At 39.9% G+C, this 24,909-nt stretch overlaps 2 protein-coding genes across 7 annotated transcripts in view; one reads left to right on the top strand and one right to left on the bottom strand.

Annotated features, from left to right (window-relative positions):
• Window positions 1-4,408: 4,408 nt before the first annotated feature.
• On the bottom strand, window positions 4,409-23,862 carry lxn (latexin). Of its 4 annotated transcripts, none has more exons than XM_017691849.2 (8): window positions 23,734-23,862; window positions 15,130-15,255; window positions 9,965-10,114; window positions 9,271-9,333; window positions 7,858-8,035; window positions 7,638-7,774; window positions 7,392-7,454; window positions 4,409-6,314 (listed from the first exon to the last, which is right to left on the bottom strand). In XM_017691849.2, the coding sequence occupies exons 2-8, from the start codon at window positions 15,136-15,138 to the stop codon at window positions 6,207-6,209; spliced, it is 708 nt and encodes a 235-aa protein (XP_017547338.1). In that variant the 5' UTR covers window positions 15,139-15,255; window positions 23,734-23,862; the 3' UTR covers window positions 4,409-6,206. The 4 variants fall into 4 exon arrangements, with proteins under 4 accessions (XP_017547338.1, XP_017547339.1, XP_017547336.1 ...); XM_017691850.2 differs by lacking the exon at window positions 23,734-23,862 and adding an exon at window positions 15,454-15,537; XM_017691847.2 differs by lacking the exon at window positions 23,734-23,862 and having other exon boundaries at window positions 15,130-15,447.
• mfsd1 (major facilitator superfamily domain containing 1) overlaps window positions 23,829-24,909 on the top strand; it is a 33,535-nt gene continuing 32,454 nt past the window's right edge. For all 3 annotated transcript variants that reach the window (XR_001857603.2, XR_001857604.2, XM_017691846.2), the window contains exons 1-2: window positions 23,829-24,094; window positions 24,378-24,430. Coding sequence is in view for 1 of the 3 variants with exons in the window: in XM_017691846.2 (XP_017547335.1) it covers window positions 23,950-24,094; window positions 24,378-24,430 (198 nt within the window). In the remaining 2 variants the exon portion in view is untranslated. The remainder of the gene's footprint in view (window positions 24,095-24,377; window positions 24,431-24,909) is intronic.

Raw genomic sequence — 24,909 nt, 5'->3', positions numbered from 1 at the left:
AGTTTCTTTGGAGACTATTTTGCCTCTCTGCTATGAATGGAATGGAAAAAAAAAACATTTTAGTCTAAAACCTTCCCAAAACTATCATGAAACTTCTCAACGTAATTTATATAATTGTGCAGAAATTTGGAAAAAGCACTGGAATTTCTTCTTAGATGTCTGGCACTCCCGCGACCCTGACGGAGAAGCGGCTTAGAAAATGGATGGATGGATGAGTGGATGGATGTCTGGCACTGTAGAAAGTGTTCACTCAGTAATATAAGGTAAATCTGAGGTTCTCTCCCAGGTGATGTGGTTTGCTCACCTTGGTTCTTGCCTGTGGATTTTGGTCACCGAGTACAGCCTGAAGGGTGACCCGCAGAGGGTGTTGAGATAGACCACACTGCCCTCCCGCCGGCCTTCATAATTTTTGGGATTCAGTTTTCCTGTCTTGACTCGTCCATCCTGAGCCCCAGCAGAGAGAGAAGTCAGAGAACTCAGAGGCGGAGGAAACGCATGGTAAGGGGTGTCGCTGCTCAGCACTGCCCTTTTCAGAGCACTTCACTTGCCTTGACTAAACTGAGAAAGAAAACACTGAAAAGCAAACGACTCTACAGGTCTGTGTAAAGAGTGAATGTGTTTAGATCTCCAGCTACAACTCTAACTCAGCTCTGCATCAATGAGACAACAGTGTTATTTCCTATTGTTGGGGCCTAGGGCTAGCCATAGGGCTTTCATTGATGATGCGAGAAGTCTTATAACCCAGCTTACTGGGAAAACTCCATCTGCGCAAAGCCAGAATGATCTCCACTAAACCTAACTTTAGGCTGTTCATCACAGATTTCAAACTGCTGTGAGATTCCCTGCCCAAACAAAAAGGCCACCAAGACTTTTCTATTCTTCTTGAAACGTCTGTTTATTAATATATTTCTTTTTTCCCCTACTTTCTCTTTTCTGCGCCTGTTGTGACGTTGAGGACTAAATGTAATACTTTAAGTACCTTCTCAATCCATAAACAAACAAACAAACAAACAAAAACACCAGCTTTTCTCCATTAGTGAATCCTTGTATTTGCATTACTCTCTTGTGTGAGCAAGTCTGACAGCGTTTCTCCATACAGGGGAGTGAAAGGCAGATGCTGTTGGGCTGAGACCAACTTCAGTAACTAAGATACTGTTTTAAGCAGTTACTGTTTTGTCTATGTGGTTAGTTTAACTTCTTTACACAGACAAAGTGAACAGACTAACCTTAAGACAAGCACAGAGAGCCGGCGCGGCTTCAGCGCTGCTCTGAGGGCAGCACATATGGAGAAAGTTCATGTTGCCGTTATTAATGTACAGAAAGGCTGAATCTGGGAGGACGCATGTCAAAACTTTTCCTGGAATGCGGTCATGGGGTTTGACTCACTCACCCCTTACAGAACAGACAGCACAGAGACTCGAGCCAGAGCCGGTTTATGAGGAGCCTGGTCGCTTCCTATTCCTCCCATTATATCAAATACAGGACTGCTGAACAGCAGAGGGCGCCCGCGAGCGAGTCCTCAATAAACTGGAGTGAGTGGAGCTCAATGGCTAAAAACGAAAAGTTAAATGGTTTCCCTTTAATAGTTTTCCTTTAATTTTAGAAAATAGAAGGAAGTATTTTACTAAGAAAAACAAAGAAATCTTTGTTTCCTTTTTTCTACAGCAAACGGTAGCAGGAGCAGCAGGAGGCGGGCTTTACTGCTAGAGCGTGATGATTGATGGGCGAGTGGAGCAGCTCATTGGCTGTTCGTGCTCACTGACGTCATGAACATACATGAGGCGCCAATTTAAACTCCTATAAACTTTTGAGTTTATAAAGAGATTGAAAGCTCTTAAAAATATAACAGCGGTGTTAAAATGTTTTATGGTATTCACTGTTCAGGAGATGATTGCATTCTTTTATATTTTATATAATTATTTTTTGCGTTTAGAAACTAAGATTTTGCTCAAATGCTCCGTATTAACCCATTCATTTTGGACTCACTCAGGAGCGCCCTCTAGTGTTTGAAAAAACCGGAAGACATTGCAGAGATTCTCCTCTCTACAAGTTCTCTGGTGGGAATGCCAGAGCCTGTTTATAAGGAGCTTGGCCTATTCCCCTGTTATATCAAAAACAGGAAAGTTAACCAGCAGGGGGCGCCCACGAGGGGGTCCTCAATGAATGGGAGTAAATGGAGCCCAACGGCTAAAAATGAAAAGTTAAAATAAATTTTAATCATCCGCCCAGAACGTCTTTTTAATTTTAGAAAGTAGAAGGATGTATTTCACAAAAAAAGTTTCCTATATGTTTCCTTTTTTTCTCTACAGAAAACAAGTTTTGGTCAGCAGAATCAGGGCATTACTGCCAGAGCATGATGATTGATCGGCGAGCAGTGTGATGATTTTGGGCTCGCTCAGGAGCGCCCTCTAGTGTTTGAGAAACCTGGAACAGATTGCGGAGTGGTAATTCTCCTTACTACAAGTTCTCCCTCCATCCACCTCTCCTCCGAGACCTGTCTCATCCCCGAATCCGGGAAATTATGTCACATTATTTTTGAATATGAACTTGAGGGTGGCGGACTGCACAGTGTACAAAACTATACAGCAAGCAAAAACAGATGTAAAGTAAATAAATTTGATATTTTTGCAAAACAACTTTCTTTTTCATTTTTTTATATGATTCTGTAGTATATTTAGGCGTACAGCAAACTTAGGTCACAGATATATGTTTGTGGAATTTTAATGTCAATACGGTTGATTAGCGTCCATTGTCAGAACCGCCATCAGGCTTGACTGGGTTCTAGGCAATGTTTGTGTTTATTATTAAACATTCAGTGACTAAGAAAGCCAGCTAGTTGTTTTGATTGCTAGCAACCTTGCCTTACATTTTCTTAGTCGTTTACTTTTAAGGTACCTATTTTGTCAATAAAAACATGTTTTTTTTTTGTTTTTTTTTACTGCATATAATAACATGCTTAAGTGTTTTAATAACAACACTATAAAATCGCTCATTTTAAAAACGATTTACTTCACTACACAATAAACAGCAGAGAAAATAAGTAAATCAAGCATTTTGTTTTTCATTCAAAAAACTGCAGAATGAAAAATGGGGTCTATTTGCAACACCACACCACGACACTATATGGCAATAATGGCAACAGCACCACCTCCTCCCTGGGGCCTCAGGTTGGTACCACAGGTGAGGTAATCCTCAGGAATGAGATCTGTGTACAGACCCCAATTGTTGGTTTAGCTCAGGGGTGTCAAACTAATAAAATAGGCATAACATACTTAATCAAAAATAATTCTAAATAAAAATAAATTGTAGGTATTTTGTTTTTTAAACTATTTTTTAAACTAGACACCAGGCGTCTTTTCTTTTTTTCATTTTTGAAGAAAGGTCATCAAAATGCACACTGTTGCATCTGAGGGTCAGACGGGCTACTTAGAATAGAAAATTAAAACAATTCTGCGGGCAGAATAGGACTGCGTCACAGACCTGACTGGGCCTGTGTTTGACACATGGGGTTTAGCTGGTCACCCCAGCATGTTCAAACACAACACAGTCTGGTTTTGCTGGTCATGCTGGTTGACCAGAACACCAGCATAGAAACACAACACATGCTGGCTTTGGTATTGATCAGCATATCAACTTCCACTACTGCTGACCAGCATGAGAGCATCCAAAACACACCACATGCTGGTTTTTCTAGTGGCAAGCCATGCTATGTTTTTCTAGCTGGGGCTTTTCAAACAGCTGCCTCAGCTTAATGCACAGGCTGCAACTTGATAAAATGGAGTGAGTTTATATCACATATAATTACATGCAAATTTTGTTCCTTGATTTTCTAAGTGAAAACAAATTAACACGTCCACAGAGAACAAATTTTTAATGTGTAATTACTGTTCATTTGCTGAATTTACTGTATTGGGGGAAAAATGATAAAAGTTTATTATAAAATTATAAAAAAGTATAAAGTGTGGCCTATGCAAAATTTATGGCATGTATATATTTTCTTTCAAGAATGTTAAACTCCACAAATAAATGTAAATTGTGCCCCAAGGAAGAAAAATGTCGTATTTAAGTGTGTTAACTTAAACTTTTCACTTAGAAAAACAACAGAACATGTCATTTGACCAGGGGGTGTTCAAACCTTTGAACGATTTTCCAGCATATTTCAATTTTGCAATGCTAAACGTACTTGCATCCACTAGCAACTGGATTTAAGACCTCTGTACTAGATGCAGCAGCAGCAATAACACGTCTACAACCAAAGTGGACTGCAGAGCCAGGTCAATGTGGTCAAGTAAGATATATCCTGTGATGAGAAATGTGATGCGTTTGAGATGTAAGACCTCCTAAAAGTTGAGAGCCACCGCTATGGAGAATGCTAACATGCAAATTCCAATGACAAAAACAAGTCCGATTTTCTGCTAAAATAACTTTTATTGGAGTCACTCAGTGTGAGATTCTCAGATGTTGCTAGCTTTTACAGCACCTACATTGTTTCCTCAATATGCTTGTGGACTGGAAAAGCATGCATGGCAGAGAAACAGTGAAAGATTACAGCTCAGCCACTTTGTAGGGTTACAAAACACACTCTAATGTACGCTCTTATACAAGATGGTTCTTCAGTAAAGGTAATAGGTCTATTTAGAAGTATGATTTCTATATATAACCATTTACATGCTCAAATGGTTCTTTGCATGGTGAAATGGTTCTTCAGCTTGATGGAGAATACGTAACATATGGCTCTATATAGCACCAAAAAGGGTTCTTCTACTGTGTACAAGCTTGACATCGAAACAATAGAAGAACCCCTTCTGAGGCTTTATAGAACCATATACAGCACAATGCAAGGAACCATTTAAACCTGAAATGATTCTTTATAGTACCCATGGTTCTAAGCATAACCACTGGCAATACTGAAGAACCCTTTAACATCTCATTAAGTGTGTGGCCTACTGTTGTTAGGCTGAACAGGAGACATACAGCACAAATTAACCAGTGTTTCATAACACTACTGGATCTATACAGGGACTTCATCACACACATATAAAGAAAGAATAAGATATTTAAAGAACATTAGTTGAGTATTTACGAACAAATCATGTCAGTATGCAAAAGAAGTAAGTGATGCTGTATTGACATAAGGACATTTACTTCTTATCATTTCCAGTAATGGACCTTCTATGGTAGAGGCCTGGTTGAGAATGCCATACATCGTTATTCCAAGCACTGACATAAGCTGTTCATAAATACTTACATATTGCTTTTTAAGGCCCAATCCCATTCCACTTCTTGCCCCTACCCCTAAACCCTTAGCCTCGTTCACGTCTAGGAGTAGGGTGTCCCGATTTTTGTTGAAACAGAGGGGTAGGGTGAAGTGTTAGGGCTACAAGACCCTCCAAATTGAGGTTTTTCTCCATTTGGACGGCCATGGGTTATGAGGAAGAAAGAAAAACAGGCACAAATGACCAAAGAAACCCACAAACGTGAGCATTTTCACCATTAAAAAATTTGACAACCATTGCATTAATCTTAGTTTAATGTTGTTTCAATGTATTATGGTGCTTTTCTTCATAAGAAGCTAATAGTATGCTAATGTCTCAGTAGCTAGCTAAGCTAACTTTCCTGTTCCACCTTAAATAGTCCAGCAGTTCTTATGCTTAAAGCACCACAATGTGACTGCTGCTCCATTTAAGGAGGAACAGAAAAACTCAAACAAAAAGCTGGTGATTATCTGACTTCCGGTTCTTATCACTGAAGAATAAGGGGTGGGCATTAATAAATATGCCCCTTAAAGGCATATGATGCCCTAAATGTAACTAAAGCCTAGGGTCGCCTACAGAGCAGCGCCAGTAGCTGAAGTAATGTTCTTTTTATTTGAGGGTCCCATTTCACAGGGAAGATTTCAACCACTGGTGACACTTGAAAACAAAGGTAAAAATAGAAAAAAGGGTAAAAATAAGAAATGGGATTGGGCCTAAATGTGTCAAAGTCCCTGTGTAGGTAGATAAACTATTACCAGTGTTCCTATTAGCTGATACAAAATGCTTTATCTCATTGGGTAACATCACTCATGTAATGTCACCTGACCGGCAGATTAATATCCGTAACATGATACAATGGTAGAGAAATGTAACTGATAGGCTGAGCTTGCCTTAAGCCATGATTGAGATATAAATATTGTGGATTTGATCTTGGGACTGAGCAGGCTGGCATCACTGAGTTGGGGATTTGCAGTGGCATCGTGGCAGCAGTTCAGTCTCTAACACTTTCACGCCCCCTGCTGGAGACCAGGAGACCAGCAGCTTCCAGCGAATAATTTCCTGCAAAGCATTCAGTACAAACAGCTGATGAGATCTGTTTGTCTACAATCAACTTCTGCTCTTAATATTATGGTGTATACATAATAAAAAGGAAAGCAGATTTTGGTTCAGTTCACTCAGAGGTTACAATGAAGCTTATAGCAACCCTGCATTATTCTTTAAAAAGAAAAAAAAAAAGAAAAAATCACAGCTGTATCCTAGATTTTAAGTAAATTCATATCTGAAACAATTTAAAATTACAGCATCCTGCTACAATGCTATAAAAGAGCATTCGCCTTTAAAGAGCAATGTGTCCGGCATCTTAATCTGCGGTGATGCCGCAGTGGTGTCAGAAGGGGTGTAGTGGCCCCCAGTGGAACGGTGCCTCCAGTGAAGCAGTGTGGTGGCCTGGCAATGTTGACCATGGCCTTGCAGCATCAACACTTCCAGCCGGGGCTCCAGCACACACTCGCAGCACCCTGACTGGTGTTGATGGCGCGGTGGGCAGCAGAGGAAGTGGAGAGCAGCTAAGGAAGTGCTTCCCTCTACTGGCTCACTCTGCCGTGGGAACAAAGTAGGCTCTCAGGATTAGATTCCCCACAATGGGGAAATTTCACCTCCGCATTTAACCCATCCGTGCAGTGAAACACCACATACACACTGGTGCAGAAACACACTAGGCACATTTATCCGGAGAAGTGGGCAGCCCTATCCACAGCGCCCCAGGTGGCGGCTAGGTGTCTTGCTCAAGGGCACCTCAGTCACGTACTATCGGCTCAGAGGATCGAACCGGTGACCTTCCGGTCGCAAGGCTGCTTCCATGACCTCCAGTCCACGAGACACAATGCTTGAGATATGAGTGTTTTCTTTGTAAATAAGTTTTTATTAGCATAATAAGGTGCTGATGTGTTGCTTGTGCTATTCTGTGCTGGGCTGTGGATGAGTGAATATTTGCAAAAAACAATAAAGTTTATCCGTTTGAACATTAAATATCTTGTTTTTGTAGTGTATTCAATTGAATATAGGTTGAAAATGATTTGCAAATCATCGTATTCTGTTTTTATTTATGTTTTACACAAACGAGATACTTATCATTACCTGAGAAACCATGTTGTGAAGGAGAACCTCATAGTCAAACCTCAGCTGGTCATCTTGAGTTTCCTGAAGTGTTTAAAATAGAGAATAGTTGTGGAGCTAGCTGTGACAAAACAAGACAAGGGAAATCCCACCTGATAATCTCTAATTTAGTCTGGGATTGGTCTTAAACATTGTCCAATAAAATACTCCATGAAGTAAACTACACCAGAACTACCTGACATGATTATCTTCACATCATCTGCTTACCAGCTGTGTGATCTTGGCCACTTGAGCCATGTTATACAGCGTGTTCTCATTGGACTCGTTCAGCATGACGAAGCTAGCGGCCACCCGCGCCAAGTGCCAGAAAGGTTTCATCTCTCGGTCTATGTTACCATAGCTATCTAGAGAGAAAGAGAGTCTGTTAAAGTTCTCATAGTATTTGTGGTATAAAAAGGTGTCTAAATCCATGTTGTGTAGGTCTTACCTGGTATGTCCTTTCCAGACACAGAGCTGTCTGCTGCACTGTAGCGCTGGTAGAACTCTTGCTCCTTAGCTGAAATGTTGAGCTGAGGTAATCCACCCCAGGATCCCTGGACCTGAGGTGGAGCCTGTGTCTCACCCCTGGGGTAGAGCACCTCCACCGAGCCATGCCATTCTGAGCTCTGGAATACAAGATACTTTAGCTTGCCCCAAATATAGTTAACCAGTCAAGGATTGTATATTGTCTGATGTTTGCTTCTGTAGTTTAGTTCTGGAGTTACGAGGCTGATGTTTGTGCACAGACCAGCATACAGTCCATGCAGGTCTAAACTGGTCTAGTGCTGGTTTAGTGGGTCACCCATCGTGGTCATGCTGTTGTCAGAACAACATCTCATATCTACAAAAGGATAACTTTACAAGAGAATAAAAAACCCTGCTTTACCTTTAATGTAAGTCAATGGAACTAGACTTTTCTCCAAGCCATTTTGGGTGGTTTCCTTTGGTCCATTCATCATGACATTTATATACAATATAAAGGACAATAGCCAATTTCAAATTATGCCAAAAACTGGAAAATGAAAAAAATGGAGATATAAGGTTTTCTTCTGAGAACAGCGATATGCTGGTTTTGCTGGTGTAGCTAACATATAATGTGTCATGATTGGCCCCTCCCAGTCCTGTCCATGTGCTTTGTGTTTTGGATCTTCCATGTGCGTTTGCTTTGGTTCTGCCCCCTTGTTTGTTGACTACACCCCTTTTCACCTGTCCCTCGTTATCCCTGTTTTATAAGCCCTGTGTTTGGCCCTTGTCTTTGTTTGATGTGTTGTTTGAACCTGTTTATTGTTTGTCATCATCTCTGTATATCGTTCTATCCATGTTGGCTCTATGACCCTGGACTGTTTTGACCATGACCCTGGATTTGCCCATGATAAAAGTCACTTATCTCAGCACGTGCGTCTGCCCCCCTGGTACATAATGACAGCTTGTCACCTAACAGTGAGCACTTTTCAGTTTCAGTAATTTGAGTAATTTTGCTCTTTACTAGGCTTGGGCTAAATTCAAAAGCGTACATAAATCATTGTACATGTGCTACCCCTCACCCTCCCAGCTAGATAGTAACAATAAAACAAAATTAAAGTCAAACTAAAGTAAAAACATGAAAAAACTTATCATATAAGTACATATTCCTTTGATTAGAACGTGCCAGTGGGTTGCCTGTTTTAATGTGTGTATGTTTCTCTATATGGTTGCTAAGTGCTATAGAAGCTCATCTCAGTCTAACTATTATATATATATATATATATATATATATATATATATATATATATATATATATATATAGCAGAGTATACATCAAAGGTTCTGCCTAACTGTACCGTATTAAGCCATTCAACGGAAGTAAAAGCTGTGAACTTACTTCACCAACCCAGTCCTTCACAGAGAACTCCAGAAAGTACTTCATCCCTGTGTCAGCCATAGCCTGTGAGTGATAGTTGATGAGAAATCGAGAGGTTGTTCCACCACAAAAAGCATTTTTGGGGAATTTCAACAATTTAAAAAAAATCAAAAATTCCCAAATGTCTTTACAGTGGTGGCGTTAGAAAGTATAGCCATTTTATTTACCAACCAAAACCACAAACCATACGCGTCTTCTGAGTTTTATATGGAATTTTTAAATGATAGTAAATTGGTGGAAAATCTGGAAATTTGAGCACTACTTCACCTCAAAACGCCCTGCAGGTCCCTCTCTGCTATGAGTGGGTGTAAATAAAAACATTTCATCTAAAAGCTATTGTAAAGCTATTGTAAAGCGATGTCTCAGACATCAGGCAGTGTATTCATAACCATTTCATAGAAAAGTTTGTGAGGTAGCTTTTAGAGGTGGACGTCTGGTTCCTATCACACTGAACAATTCTAAACTCCAAAACGGAGCATTTCACTAAATGACTTTGTTCACTAATCTTAGCCATTTAATTTTGCAGAAATATGGAAAAATCAGTGGAATTTCCCTTTAAATTTCTGACACTGTAGAAAGCACATTTTATTGAAAAAGAAGGAATTCATCACTTAGTAAATCTCTGGTTCTCACTCAAGTGATGTGGTTTGCTCACCTCGGTTCTCGCCTTGTGGACTTGGGTCACCGAGTACAGCCTGAAGGGGGACCCGTAGAGGGTGTTGATGTAGTGCTGGACTGCATTGCCCGCCCGCCGGGCTTCATAGTAATCAGGATTTAGGTCTCTTGAAGTCATGACTAGTCCTTCCTGAGCCACAGCAGAGAGAGAGAAATCAGAGAGGGGAGCAAATACATGACAGAGGGTGTGACTGGACCACAGGAACACAGGAACCTCAGAACACTTCACTTGCCTTGAGTAAACAGACAAAAGAAAACACAGAAAAGAAAAAAGACTTTATGGGAATGTGTGAAGGCTGAATGTTTGTAGATCTCCAGCTGCTGCTGATGTCCAGCTGCACTGTATAAGAAACTTCCTATTTCCTGGGAACAGCAGCAGTCCCTCCTTCTCTTAAAGGGCCAGTCTACTCATTCATATGTTAAAGGACCCATTATAAACTATAGTGTTGAACTATGTATGTATTTTTTTCCTCACAAGGAAACATTTGTGTCGTTTTAAGTCTCAAAAATCATACACAACTTCTCACCACATACAGTTAGATATTAAAACTTTCACTGGTATTGTATTCACCTCTATTGAGAGGCTGCTGCCACACCCTTTGGCCCCATTCACAACCCAAAGGCGTGTCACGGTGTGGATTATCCAGTGTCAGTCATCCAGATTAGCCAACAATACCGAGTGTACATTATTCTTCCGTTGATAAAAGCCATAGGCTTGTGATAAGCAAGTTTATATAAATAGCTTCTATTGTTGATTGAAATATTGAGGCTATTTGTTTGTTTACACGGGAACCTCTTATAAACAATGCACTTCAATAAAAATGGAATAGTTTATTATTTTACTTAATTATGCAAAAGGCTGTTAAATCACATCAATAACAATAACAAGAATGTGCTAAATAGTTTAAAAGTATTTCAAATTGACTAAAAGGATAAAAGTTCCATTTTTTAAGCACCTTCTACACATTTTAAAAAGATGGTTCTTCATGGGTTCTTTAGTAAAGAAAATGGTTATACATAGAACCATGAACACTCAAAAAACCCTTTGCATTATGAAAGTGTTCTTCAGATTGATGGGCTCTTCTATTAGTACAAGCTTCACATTGTAACAACAGCAGAACCCTTTTTGGTGCTATATAGAACCATCTACCATTATTCATCAATCTGAAGAACCTTTTCATGATGCAAAGAAACTTTTAACCATGCAAAGGCCTCTTTGAGTGTTCATAGGCCTATACAGAACAATGTTCCCTACTAAACCCTTGAAGCCATCATTTTAAGAGTGTAGCAGCAACCCAGTTATGCCTGGTGACATAAAGAGATATAGGATAATATCATACTGTTGGTATCGGTATCAATGCAACCCTAATTAGCAAAGCTCCCTGAAGCCAAATGGGAATAAACTCAAAGTCCATCATTTCTCAGACTGAACACACAGCTTTGAGCATTTTCTTACATGCACAGAGAGTCAAAAAAGTCTAATGCAATCAAGTCAAGACAGAATCATCTGAGAACCGCTCTCTCTGGGGCTTCTACACATCATCTGTCGCTACAGCGACTGAGCCTCAGTAGGCTGTACAAAGGGTTAGATTATGGCAAATACACAGAGCTTCTGGTAGGATCTGATCATGGCTGACAATCAAAGCCTTTGTCTTGCTGATTTGGGGTCTTCTCCTCTGTGTTTGAATGGAAATGTGAGATGGGATTTGACAGAGCTCACTGCTCTCTCCCTTACTGATCAATAAGCTCTGATTAGAACTACTAAGTATGTCTTCACTGTCCCCTTTGAAGATGTGGGGGGATTGTGTAATGTCAAAAAAGGTACTATGCGGGTACATTTTTTCATTTATCTATGTATACACTGTGTAAATGCACCCTCAAAGGCACACCAATGGTTTAAAATCCAATGGTGTACCTCAATTTAGTTTCTCCCAGGGTAAAGGTGCATATTTTTACTTTTTAATAAGCAAATGATATAAAAAAATAATAAAATAAAAACAATAAAATAAAAAGGCTGGAGTCTTAAAACTTAAAAGTATATAATTTCATTAGAATGTGATACAATTACACTACATTGTCAAAACCATTTGTTCGTCTGCCTTCACACGCATATGAACTTGACTGACATCCCATTCTTAATCCATAGGGTTTAATATGATGTCAGCCCACCCTTTGCAGCTATAACAGCTTCAACTCTTCTGGGGAGGCTTAAGATTAAGATTAGATTAAGTGACCCTTATTAGTCCCACAACGGGGAAATTTCAACTCCGCATTTAACCCATCCGTGAAGTGAAACACCACATACACTCTAGTGAGCACACACACACTAGGGGGCAGTGAGCACACTTGCCCGGAGTGGTGGGCAGCCCAATCCGCAGCGCCCGGGGAGCAGTTGGGGGCTAAGTGTCTTGCTCAAGGACACCTCAGTCATGCGCTGTCGGCTCTGGGGATCGAACCGGCGACCTTCTGGTCATGAGGCTGGATCCCTAACCTCCAGCCCACGACTGCCCCCAGGGTTAGGGCATTTGTGAGGTCAGACACTGATGTTGGACGAGAAGGCCTGGCTCACAGTCTCCGCTCTAATTCACCCCAAAGGTGTTCTATCGGGTTGAGGTCAGGACTCTGTGCAGGCCAGTCAAGTTCTTCCACACCAAACTGGCTCATCCGTGTCTTTATGGACCTGCTTTGTGCACTGGTGCGCAGTCATGTTCGAACAGGAAGGGGCCGTCCCCAAACTGTTCCCACAAAGTTGAAATTCTCCAAAATCTCTTGGTGCTGAACCATTAAGAGTTCCTTTCACTGGAACTAAGGGTCCGGGCCCAACTCCTGAAAAACACCCCCACACCATAATCCCCCCTCCACCAAACTTTACACTTGGCACAATGCAGTCAGACAAGTACCGTCTCCTGGCAACAGCCAAACCCAGGCTCATCCATTGTATTGCCAGGCGGAGAAGCATGACAGTTCACTCCAGAGAACACGTCTCCACTGCTCTAGAGTCCAGTGGTGGTGCTTTACACCACTGCATTCCACGCTTTGCACTGCGCTTGGTGATGTAAGGCTTGGATGCAGTTGGTCGGCCATGGAAACCCATTCCATGAAGCTCTCTACGCTGTTCTTGAGCTGATCTGAAGGCCACATGAAGTTTGGAGGTCTGTAGCGATTGACTCTGCAGAAAGTTGGTGACCTCTGCACACTACGTGCCTCAGCGTCCGCTGACCCCGTCCTGTCATTTTATGTGGCCAACCACTTTGTGGCTGAGTTGCTGTCATTCCCAGTTGCTTCCACTTTATGATACCAGTGACAGTTGACTGTGGAATATTTAGTAGTGAGGAAATTTCACGACCCATTCTTTCACATGTTTGTACAAGCAGTCTGCAGGTCTAGGTGCTTAGTTTTATACACCTGTGGCCATGGAAGTGATTTGAACACCTGAATTCAATTATTTGGATGGGTGAGTGAATACCTTTGGCAATATTGGGTATGTTCTTGAACTAGAGACACTAGCGTTCCATTTAGTCAAACAATTCCCAATCTCCCAACTTGTTCTCACACTCATTCTTCTTTCTCTCCCCACTTTGTGTTTGCTGTGTGTTGATTCCCCCTGCAGGTTTACAGGTAGGCCTGTTAACTACAGGCAAGGCTGTGTTTAGTCCATATTCTTTAAAGGCTGCAGCTTAGGGCCTCAGGCACTAGGAGGTCTCCTGGAGCATGACTCTGAATGGAATTACAGAAACTGAGAAATGTGCTTATGGTGCTGCACTTTTTAAGATTTTATGGTAATATTGAAAAAAAATCTCATTACTGGGTGAGGAGAATAAAATCAGGCTAAAATGTGGTGAGTGTGCACTGCTGCAAGTCTCCCTGTAAAGCCTGAATAATCATTTAAAGGTCAAAGGTGTCAAGTGGGGTGGGGTTTCACACCATGTCGTACGTCTTTACGTATTAACGTACACGCACAGGCTCAAAAAGTAGGTATGGCTCGATGTTTAGGCCTCAAAGCTTGTGTGCAATTACACATTTCCACCTGAGAGGTCTCCAAATCCCCAAAACTTATATAGTGCAGCTTTAAGATTTTGTGTATTTTAGTGGAGAGTTTTGTTTTATAATGCATGTTCATGACTTACTGGATGACATCAATCCTTTAATCCTTTTTAATTTTTTTTTTTGTGTGTGTGTGTGTGTGTGTGTGTGTGTGTGTGTGTGTGTGTGTGTGTGTGATTCATGTCAGCATTGTTTGTTCATGATGAATGTATTGGAAGTCTATTAGGGGTCCCAAGATAGCTTATGCAAGGCCTCAGAATGTCTTAAAAGGGGATTTTAACCTACTATTCAAAAATTCTGCACAGTTCAGCTGTTGAGATGGTTTGATGTGAAATTGTTAGTTGTAGATTTTTAACAATTTACCAACTCAGATTTCTTTACAGTGGTGGTGATAAGAGTAAAGGGTCACAATGTTTAATAAATCCATAAAGTATATGCATTTTATATAATAAATGAAATAACAGTGAACCTACACGTCTTCTGAGTTTTTATATGTAATTTTGATGATGGTAAATTAGTGCCAAATCAGAAAAAAATACATTTTCTTGGGGGGAAGAGAAACTTACCATGTCAGAATTGTTCACAGTGGTGGTGATAGGAACCAAACGTCCACGTCTAAAAGCTCCCTCACACAAAGTTACTACATGAATTGGCCTGATGCCTGAAATATTGTTTTATCACAGTTTTGAGAAGCTTTGGGGCTAAAATATATCCATTCATGGTAGAGATACAAACTTTCCATCATAAACATACAACATAAAAGCTCTGAAGACTCGTGTAGGTTCACTGGTGGTTCTGGATAGTAAATAAAATGTCTGTATTTGTGTTGTAGTCATGACGACCCCTGGTTCCTATCACCACCACTGTAAAGACATGAGAATCTAGAGTCAACCATTTCACACCAAACCCAAAATTCAAGTTACCTTGACAGCTGCGAGAAGTGTTTAGTGTTAAATGAGCATATAAACCTTACAGTACATATCTACCTACTATCACTTATCATCCAGAAAGAGGACTCTGAATACTCAGGCCATGCACGTGCGAAGCTGAAGTGTAAAGCTATTTTTCCCAGAGAGACAAACAGAGAGTAGCAGAACGTACCTCAGACATGGATTCGTTGTTGTAAACCAGTAAAAGACAGCTGGAGGGGCACTGCACCTCGCCTTGGGGAATTGAGCGTGGGTCTAGAGGCGTTGGGCTGCTGGGAGCCGCTGGACATGACCAGAGCTGTGAGAAGAGAATCAAACTGACCAAGCAGAACCAATACATGGTAAGAGGAAAGGCTTGAGAGAGCTCTGAAGACAGACTGTGTTGAACCTGGAGAGGAAATTCAGCAAACAGGCTCTGTTTAAGAAGCTAAATGGAGAGTTGGAGTAATAAGACAAGATTACACTGTCCAGATAAACATCTCAGAAACTCGCTCACATAGTCTCTCTCCTCCTCACTCCCAGTCTCTCCCCCTCACTCCCAGTCTCTCCCCACTGACCGGTAAAAAAAAAATAAAGTCCTCCCAGTCTTGCAGAAAACAGCTGAACATACTTCAGATACTCCCTACAACTTGTGCAAGAGGTTTATTTACAAAAAAAGGCCTTAACATTCTTTAGCTTAATACATTTCATATCAACTGCAGTAATCTGATTGAATTGGATCTCGTCCCAAAATCTGGCCGGCTGGGCCACATCCACAGCTGTTGTGAAATACTTAATATATATACATACATGGATCCTCTATCAAACATCAGAGCTGAAACATATTGGGGACTTTTAACTGACTTGGACTTTAGACTAAAATTGTCTTGCTTTGAGTGGCCCTGTATCTTAATTGTTTATTTTATTAAAGCTAATGATTGAACAGTCCACTTTGTCACTACCAAAACAAAAAAAACATTTTGGAAAAGTTTCGCTAGTGACAACTGCAGCTACTTTTGAGCAGAACTCAAAAACACTTGCCAGTAAATGACCAGCAAACACAGCTTTGATCAGCTGTATGCACGAAAATCAACATATTGTACAATAAAACACACAACATTTTCACAACTGCAGGAAATTGGTAGTGGCAATTCTTAATGTTTCACAGTTATTTTCACACTTTGGGTCACATTTGACTGTGAGGGACAGGGATCCAGTCTCACTTCCTGCTCTAAAATGCAGGGGGTGGGGCTAAATTAAGGCTCCACCTACATACAAAAACAATGTTTTGGTAGTGACATTAAAACAAGGGACAGCATTTTTTTATTTTATAATAAAAAAAAAACATAAAAAAGTGTTAGGGTTTGGGACAATTGCCCCCAATTATATATATATATATATATATATATATATATATATATATATATATATATATATATATATATATATATATATAGCTGTTGTTGCAAAACCTCGTATCTCCATTTTTGTCGTTTTTCAGATGAACGGATCAAAAGGAACTGCCCAAAATGACTTGGAAATAATTCTGGTTCCATTGACTTACATCAAAAGTAAAGTATGTTTTTTCCTTCTCCTGTAAAGTTACCATTTTGGAGAATACAAGGTTTTATAATGTATATATTTACCCTATTACTATATCAGTTACTGCATGACTTTAAATAAATAATAATATACTAACTGTGCATATCTAAGCTCTGAATATTTAATAGTTTTTAAACTATTTAAAGAGTTTAAATAGCTTTTTTGTTTGTTTTTACTGTGGGACCACAGTTTGAACCAACTTAGTAGAATGTGCCATATACACTGTCCAAAAGTAACCAAACAGCCCTTGTAATGACTGAAATTAGTTACTTTAAGATCACCTAAAAGTTGCTGACACAGGCCTTGACACAGCTTGTCCAACACCATATTAATGGTTTTGGAATGGGACATCCAGCAAGCTCGATGGTCGGTGTCCACATCCTTTTGGCCAAATATTGGAACTTTTATTGTGTAAATCAATAACAAAGCCTAAAAAAGTGGGTTTTAACTTGCTCTCTGGTAAGAAAAATGTTATCTAATGCTTGGCTTTTGGCCTCTGGGGGAGAGAGAGAGAGAGAGAGAGAGAGAGAGAGAGAGAGAGAGAGAGAGAGAGAGAGAGAGAGAAGGCACATGCAGCTGTCCACATCCTTGGGTTTGTTTACATGTCCTAGTGTGGAATGTACTGGAGCTGATTACACGCAGAGACCAAATGGTGCTTTGCAGCCGTGAGAGCAGCTAAACATTTTCTTCATTAGTTCACTGTGTCTCAAACATGTTCATGCCATCACAAGCACATGTACAGCCAGTGTCCTACAGAACATGGCATGTCTTGAAAGACTGTCTTGTCACAAGGTTTGTGTTGCTAAAATCAAATTTATGCAATTTCCTTAAACCGTTAGAGCTGCTTATGTGGTTTGCGACACTGTATGACGCTGTTATCTATAAAAATGGTCCAAATCATGGACAAAATTAAGGCCTGAAGATGTCTGTTACCACTGTTTTAACTATGTTAATGCACTTTAGTCCACGTTTATAGATAACAGTGTGTGAAACCACACAATCAAGCATGTTAGAGATTACTGAGCAACTCTACACAGATTGAGGCAAGTTTATGCATTCGGTTTTGAACTTTGCTGATTTGTGGGGTGTAAATTGGTGCTCCAAACATTCTTATTCTCTAATATCTCGCTCAAGCTTTTGACACTGTCAGTCCTGGCAGTCTTTTCTGTTTCCTCCATGGGAATTGCTGGCATTTATAACTATTGGTGAACATGAATCCTTTTCTGTCCCACACAAGGTGTCCCACAAGGATTCGTCCTAGTGTCAGAAATTCTGATAAAATATGTCCTTGAATCACAGTTTAATAAAAGTTTTGTAATAATGATTCACTTAGAAATGATTGAAAGTTATAGTCATATAGCTGAGGCAGACAGATCTCTTCAGCAGAAAACAGAGTGAACGTCTGACCCAGGCATGGGCAGTGCATCACATAAAAGGATTTTTGATAAGGCACCTGGAGAAGCTTGAGAGACACTGCCTACACAACAAAAATATGAAACACGAAAATGAGCTAGCAATTAATTAGAAGACTAGAGAAGAACTGGCAACACTAGGCCATAAGTCAAATTAACGAGGAAAGTGCCCAACTAAAGGCCTTGATGAGGTCAAAATGACTTGATACGGAAGGAATGAGAAAATTATATACATCTTAGGATTGATGGGAAATAAGAGTTATAACATATATAATAAGATATATATTATATCCAAGATATAATGGGAACCAAAAGGTGAATCGGGGACATAAAAAAAGGGAGGGGTGAAAAGCTCACCCCGAAATGAGATATAAAGAAGGATGCTTTGTGATGATCTTTGCATTCGGTTGTCCGGGAACCGTCTTGCCACCTGAAGCTTAATAAACAAAGAGAGGGCCTTTTCCTTCCTTCGAAAAGAACTCATCAACTGAAGTTTGGTTTTTCAATTTTATTACCCTTTTGTATAAGAGAGCAGAAGAAAATTAGAAGTAAAAATTAAGTTAGAATTGATTAGTTCTAATGTAGCCTTTGGGCGGAGGCTGGATCGCTCGATCCACAAGTACCGACACTAGGCCCCCTGCTTTTTTCAACATGTATATGCTTCTACTAGGTCAACTCATTCAGCAACACCGTCTCAGCTTCCACTCAGATTTGTCTCAATACTAGGCCTTCCACGGCTCTCCCTCTTGCTTCATTATAGCACATATAAATGAATGAAAATTACATATGAACAATATTCTTGAAAAAATGAATGAAATTATGCTTGACGCTTCCAAAACTCTTGAATTGTTCATTTCGATTCACTTCAAATCATATATGGTGCCACTGTTCAACACTCTATAAGCGTTTGCAATCTTTGGACAGTCTTTGAAAACAAAGTCTCTTTTGACCCTTTTTAACACTTTTCTTTACCTACACAACATTGTTATTGGTGGTCCCTAAGACCAGACTGGGGACAGATCTTTTAGTGATGTGGCTCCCAGACTTTGGAATTCTTTTTTCTTTTCCAAATTAAGACTCACCTTACAACAGCTATTACTTGTTTGCTACATTAGCCTTGTAGCTCCAGAGCAAAAATCATGTCTTGGCTGACTGATTGGTATTTTTGGGATTAGGGGGAAAATTCTTTGTCTGTTTATCTGTGAATATCTTGTTAGAGGAAATCTGTATCAAATTATGTAGTTAGAATATATATTTTTTTCAAAATAATAGGCATAATATTCTTCTTTATCACCTAAATAACTTGCATCCGTGTAACTTAAATAAACCTATATGCTGTGGTTTCATGTGCCGAGCCATAAACCAGGAATATTCCTACCCACACTCAGTTCTTTGATTATGCAACTATAATTGTATTTATGTAAAATAATAAAAAATGGCTGAATGTTGCCTTTAAGCAAAACACTACGAACAGCAATTCAGTGTAATAAACACTGAGGCACCCCAATGACCCCAAGGAGCCGAGAGCAAACATGATATTTGCCATAATTTATCTCCAAATTGTCACAGATGAACCTGAATTACAATCAGTCATACTGCAAGTCTTTAACCCAGGGCAGAGTATGCTAATACAGATCAGGAGGTTTAGAGGTGGGATAAGATGAGGATTCTATTAAGGTGCCATGGGAGATCTGTGTGGAAAGATGCTTTATTCAGAATCATAGTCTTCATTTTCCCTCCGGATTAATTTGAAAGGCAAATTAGGCTGAGGAGAGGAAGGAGGCGAAAAAACAGAGCTTCTCATGATCCAAATTAATTGGTTCTTTCCGAGTGACACCTTGGAGATGGGGGTTTCGGGGACAGTCACACAACTGTGAGCGACTTTGCAGCACATCCAGACTGATTTACTGCCACGTACCTGCTGATTAATGGAATAATGAAATATGATCTTCCTTGCCTGCCTGCCACAAGAACAGAAAGGGTCTTGCATTAGAGCTGGAAATTAATGAGCTACACCATCATTACTCTGACCATGCGAAGGAAGCCTGTTTGTCAAACGCAGATAAAATTTTCTGACAGATTACCAAGCCTGAGTGAATTATGGGTAATTCTAAATGCCATTCATGGAAATTGCTTAGTCCTGGTGCTCGCTCTTCCTGGGAGACTTAAACGACTAATACACTCAAATTTGCTGATGTGGCTAACTGAGAAAGAACACTAGAGGGCACCGGTTAGCAGATGGGGCATGAAAGCCTAACAGCAGCTAGCAAAAGTTTGTATACTATTATATCAATAGCTTGATTTGTCCTGGTCCAATATGGTTGGGTGAACAGCTGGACTAGCTAAAAATATACCTAGAGCTTATGCTAATCAACAAGTCAACTTGGTCCACCAGTGGAAATACCTTAAATAGCTTAAGCTAACCTGGACATTGTGCAAAATAATCAGTATTCAGTAGCAGTAATGCCAAGAACTCAGCAGTTAGTAGCAGTAATATTAACCAATCAGCACTCAGTAGCAGTAATGCAAAGCGATCAGCTCTCAGTTGCAGTAATGCTAACTAATCAGTACTCAGTAGCATTAACGCTAACCAATCAGTACTTAGTAGCAATAATGCTAACTAATCAGCACTCAGTAGTAGTAATGCTAACCAATCAGCTCTCAGTAGCAGTAATGCTAACTAATCAGTACTCAGTAGCATTAACGCTAACCAATCAGTACTTAGTAGCAATAATGCTAACCAATCAGCACTCAGTAGCAGTAATGCAAAGCGATCAGCTCTCAGTTGCAGTAATGCTAACTAATCAGTACTCAGTAGCATTAACGCTAACCAATCAGTACTTAGTAGCAATAATGCTAACCAATCAGCACTCAGTAGTAGTAATGCTAACCAATCAGCTCTCAGTAGCAGTAATGCTAACTAATCAGTACTCAGTAGCATTAACGCTAACCAATCAGTACTTAGTAGCAATAATGCTAACCAATCAGCACTCAGTAGTAGTAATGCTAACCAATCAGCTCTCAGTAGCAGTAATGCTAACTAATCAGTACTCAGTAGCATTAACGCTAACCAATCAGTACTTAGTAGCAATAATGCTAACCAATCAGCACTCAGTAGTAGTAATGCTAACCAATCAGCTCTCAGTAGTAGTAATGCCAACCAATCAGCTCTCAGTAGCAGTAATGCCAACCATCAGCAATCAGTAGCAGTAATGCTAACCAATCAGCTCTCAGTAGCAGTAATGCCAACCAATCAGCTCTCAGTAGCAGTAATGCCAACCAATCAGCACTCAGTAGTAACTGTCCCAACTTCATTGGAACGTGTTGCAGGCATCAAATTCAAAATGAGTGAATATTTGCAAAAAACAATAAAGTTTATCCATTTGAACATTAAATATTGTGTCTTTGTAGTGTAGTCAACTGAATATAGGTTGAAAAGGATTTGCAAATCATCATATTCTGTTTTTAATTATGTTTGTTTTATTTTGTTTTGGAATTGGGGTTGTATTTTTGGTTTATGAATTCCCTTATATGATGAGAAAAGTGGCTGAAGGAGGAACAGAGGAGAAAGGTGAGGGAACATATCAGCCATGTCGTTGTAAATGTATTCCTGATTGAAGGTTCCCCATAAAGTGAACGTGGCTGGGAGTTTACTCTTAAACCACCAGTGATTGATGAACAGTGACAGGACTTGCGTGTTTAAGGTCAAACTGTCAAATTTAAAACATGAAGGTGACATCTGCCAGTCTAACAGCTTACAAACGAGACAACGGGCAGCCACATTGACAGATACCTCCTTAAAACCCCAGGCACAAATGCCTGCAAGGAAGTCAGTGCTACTACAACAACCGAGGCCTTTATAAAAGGCCTATGACACTATGACCAGTAAAAACATGCCTGTCAACTTTTCCCAGTCCATAAGGTCTGTATATGAACACTAAGCTGCAAAAAAGCTCTTTTTAAACTCACTGTTTTTGTGATTTTCAAATATGCAATTGTTCAGCCCTGGCAGTTTAGCTCCAACCATACAAACAGAAGCTATAAAGAGCTGCAACATTTTTCAGTCCTGACTGCTTTTTGAATGAGGCGCAACACAGGACAGCCAATCACAACAGGGGTCATTTGCATAGATCAGTCTTAAAGGCACAGTAACAATACAAATCATGCTCAAAGGGACAGTGAGAGGCTGGAAAAAGGTAAATAAACAATGAAAATGACAAACAACGTATTAATCTCTAGTTTATAATTGTATCGTTTAGAAAGGGACAAACTCTCCTTTTAAATGACAGTTAAGTTGTTATCGTGAGATCAGGACTTAATTATCTTGTGATGTCAAGATAACTGCTTTTGTTAGCAAATTTTATTTGGACATCCACAGGATTCAATTGAAGACCTCTACAAATGTGGCCGCTGCAGCTTGGTGTACACAGCAACTGAAGACGTTAGAAGACGCATTTGTTGTGAGTATTTTAACATACGTTTTTTTTTTTTTTTTAAATAAGTTAGAAGGACATCAAAAATGACCTTCTCAGCTGCCATAGTAGCTCAGGTGTAGCCCAGGTGTCTACAAATTTCTGGACACACAAATTTCAGACATCCAGGAATTGAGAGTGGACTCTAAAGCTCTGGGGTGCGAGATATACAGACAGCTTGTATGCCCTTATAGAGGTGAACAATATGGTAAAAATACAATACCATTACACAAAATTTTCATGATATGTCACAATATTTTTCTTCTAACAGCTGAATATAGCTGATGTTACAGCTGATGAATAGAGCATTCTGTTATAAATGCAGTTAAACTGGACTAGCAAGTCGTTCACTGTGATGAAACATAGGTGTTTAGTGTTCTAAAGCAGTGACGATATTCATGATATGCTAAAAAAAAAAAAAAAAAAAAAAGCATATTGTAAGAAACTGTGACACTTGCAGATGTTTAGCAGTCCTTTTTTAATATAACCAGAGTTTAAGGGTTGCCTAGCCACTTCCTATTTCTGACATTAGATAAAAACATGCCTGCAAATCTCCAGAGGGTGATCCAAGCGCAGTGAGTCCTCTGTGAATGTGGTGAATAGCTAAACAGCAAAAATGGAAGTTACTTTATTTTTAAACAGCAAGCAAGTTTTGGACAATATGGTGCTAACATGATTGGTTAGCATTACTACTACTGAGTGCTGCTCGGTTAGCATTACTGCTACTGAGCGCTGATTAGTTAGCATTACAGCTACTGAGTGTTGATTGGTTAGCATTACAGCTACTGAGTGCTGATTAGTTAGCATTACAGCTACTGAGAGCTGCTCGGTTAGCATTACAGCTACTGAGTGCTGATTGGTTAGCATTACAGCTACTGAGTGCTGATTAGTCAGCATTAATGCTCCTGAGAGCTGATTGGTTAGCATTACTGTTACTGAGTGCTGATTAGTTAGCATCACTGCTACTGAGTGCTGATTAGTTAGCATTACTGCTACTGAGTGCTGATTAGTTAGCGTTAATGCTCCTGAGAGCTGATTGGTTAGCATTACTGCTACTGAGAGCTGATTGGTTAGCATTAATGCTACTGTACTGGTTAGCACTAATACTACTGATTGCTCATTGGTTGGCATTGTTGCAACTAAGGTGCTGATTTTTTGCTGATTTGTTTAAAATGGAGTTCGAAAGCACTCAAAGCAGCAGTGTTTAAAATGTTCAATGATGTTCAGGAAATTAATTCATTCATCAATATAAAAATGTTTTTTTTCCATTTACTATTTGCGCAAATGCGCTACATTAACCCTTAGACTCACCTTAGACTCGCTGCAGAGCGCCCACTAGTGTTTAAAGCCCGGAACACATTACTGGGGAGGAATAGGAAGTGGCCAGGCTGCCTTTAAACCGGCTCTGGAAAGACGAGGTGGTCATATGACAGGCAGAACTGCGGTCACATGATTTCCAGCATACCGCTCTGTGCTTTTGCTGTTTGTGAAAGATTTTAGCTGCAGATTTTGACCGAACCGAGAGAAATGGCAGAGAGAGAAGAAAACGAGCGGCTCTTCAGTGAAAACCATCATGACACAGGAACCTCAGGGCGCATGTCGCCCCTCCGTGACCCGAACCACCTGCTCCACAGAATCATTGTGCTGTTTTTTATGTGTTTTTTGGGTTTCGGTGAGCAAGAGCCCGCCACTTCAAAAGCGTTTTCATATTAAATATGTCACAGCTGCTACTTCAGGCTGTTTTTTTCCTATAGAAGAAGATACAGCTTGTCTTTCGAATGGTCGCCGCAGCACCATTTAAGGTGGAACGGGAAAATTCGAAAAAGAAGCTGGGAACAGGAGCTAACTTTAGCTATGCAACTTAAGTCGCTGCAGTTGATGTACTTGGAAGTTGTATTTTAAAGCCCTCAAGTCAGTAAAAATGAAATATTCTTTTGTCCGCTTTGTATTTTCAGGCAGCTACTTCTGCTACGACAATCCAGCTGCTCTTCAGAAGCAAATCATCCAGGTCAGAGGACTTTTATTATGTAGAAATGGACTGCGAATTTAATCTGCTGCCGTTTTTTTTATTTTGTAAATATATATTTATGTTTGCTGTACCAGGTCAGTTGGTTTTATTATAGTCAAAATCAGAATCTCTAGTACAGTTTTATACCGATGGTTCTTCAAGGGTTCCTTAGTAAAGGCAGTGGCTCTGTGTAGAACCATGAGTTCCAAATAGGACCATTTGCATGCTTAAGTGGTACTTTGCATGGTGTAATTGCTTTTCAGTCTGATGGAGAATGTGTTTTCTATGTAGCACCAAAAATCTCAATGTAAAGAACCATTCACCATGCAAAGAACCAATTTGGCGTTAAATGGGGTTCTTTTTAGAACCATTGCCTTAACTAAGGAACCCTCAAAGAAGCATCTTTCAAAGAGAGTACCAGGTGTACAAGGACATAAAGTGTACTCAACATAAAGTGAGTTAAAATAAAATAAATATAG

Source organism: Pygocentrus nattereri, chromosome 19 (genome assembly GCF_015220715.1).
Source record: "Pygocentrus nattereri isolate fPygNat1 chromosome 19, fPygNat1.pri, whole genome shotgun sequence".
Lineage (NCBI taxonomy): Eukaryota > Metazoa > Chordata > Actinopteri > Characiformes > Serrasalmidae > Pygocentrus > Pygocentrus nattereri.
This window is presented reverse-complemented; position numbering and strand designations above follow the sequence as displayed.

Excerpts from the sequence above, each read along its gene's own strand:
- lxn (XM_017691847.2), bottom strand. The coding sequence starts at position 15,297 with ATGTATTGGTTCTGCTTGGTCAGTTTGATTCTCTTCTCACAGCTCTGG. Across the intron at positions 9,334-9,964 it reads TCCACAAGGCGAGAACCGAG|GCTATGGCTGACACAGGGAT; the intron begins GTGAGCAAACCA and ends TATCACTCACAG. Across the intron at positions 7,775-7,857 it reads GTCTGGAAAGGACATACCAG|ATAGCTATGGTAACATAGAC; the intron begins GTAAGACCTACA and ends CTTTCTCTCTAG.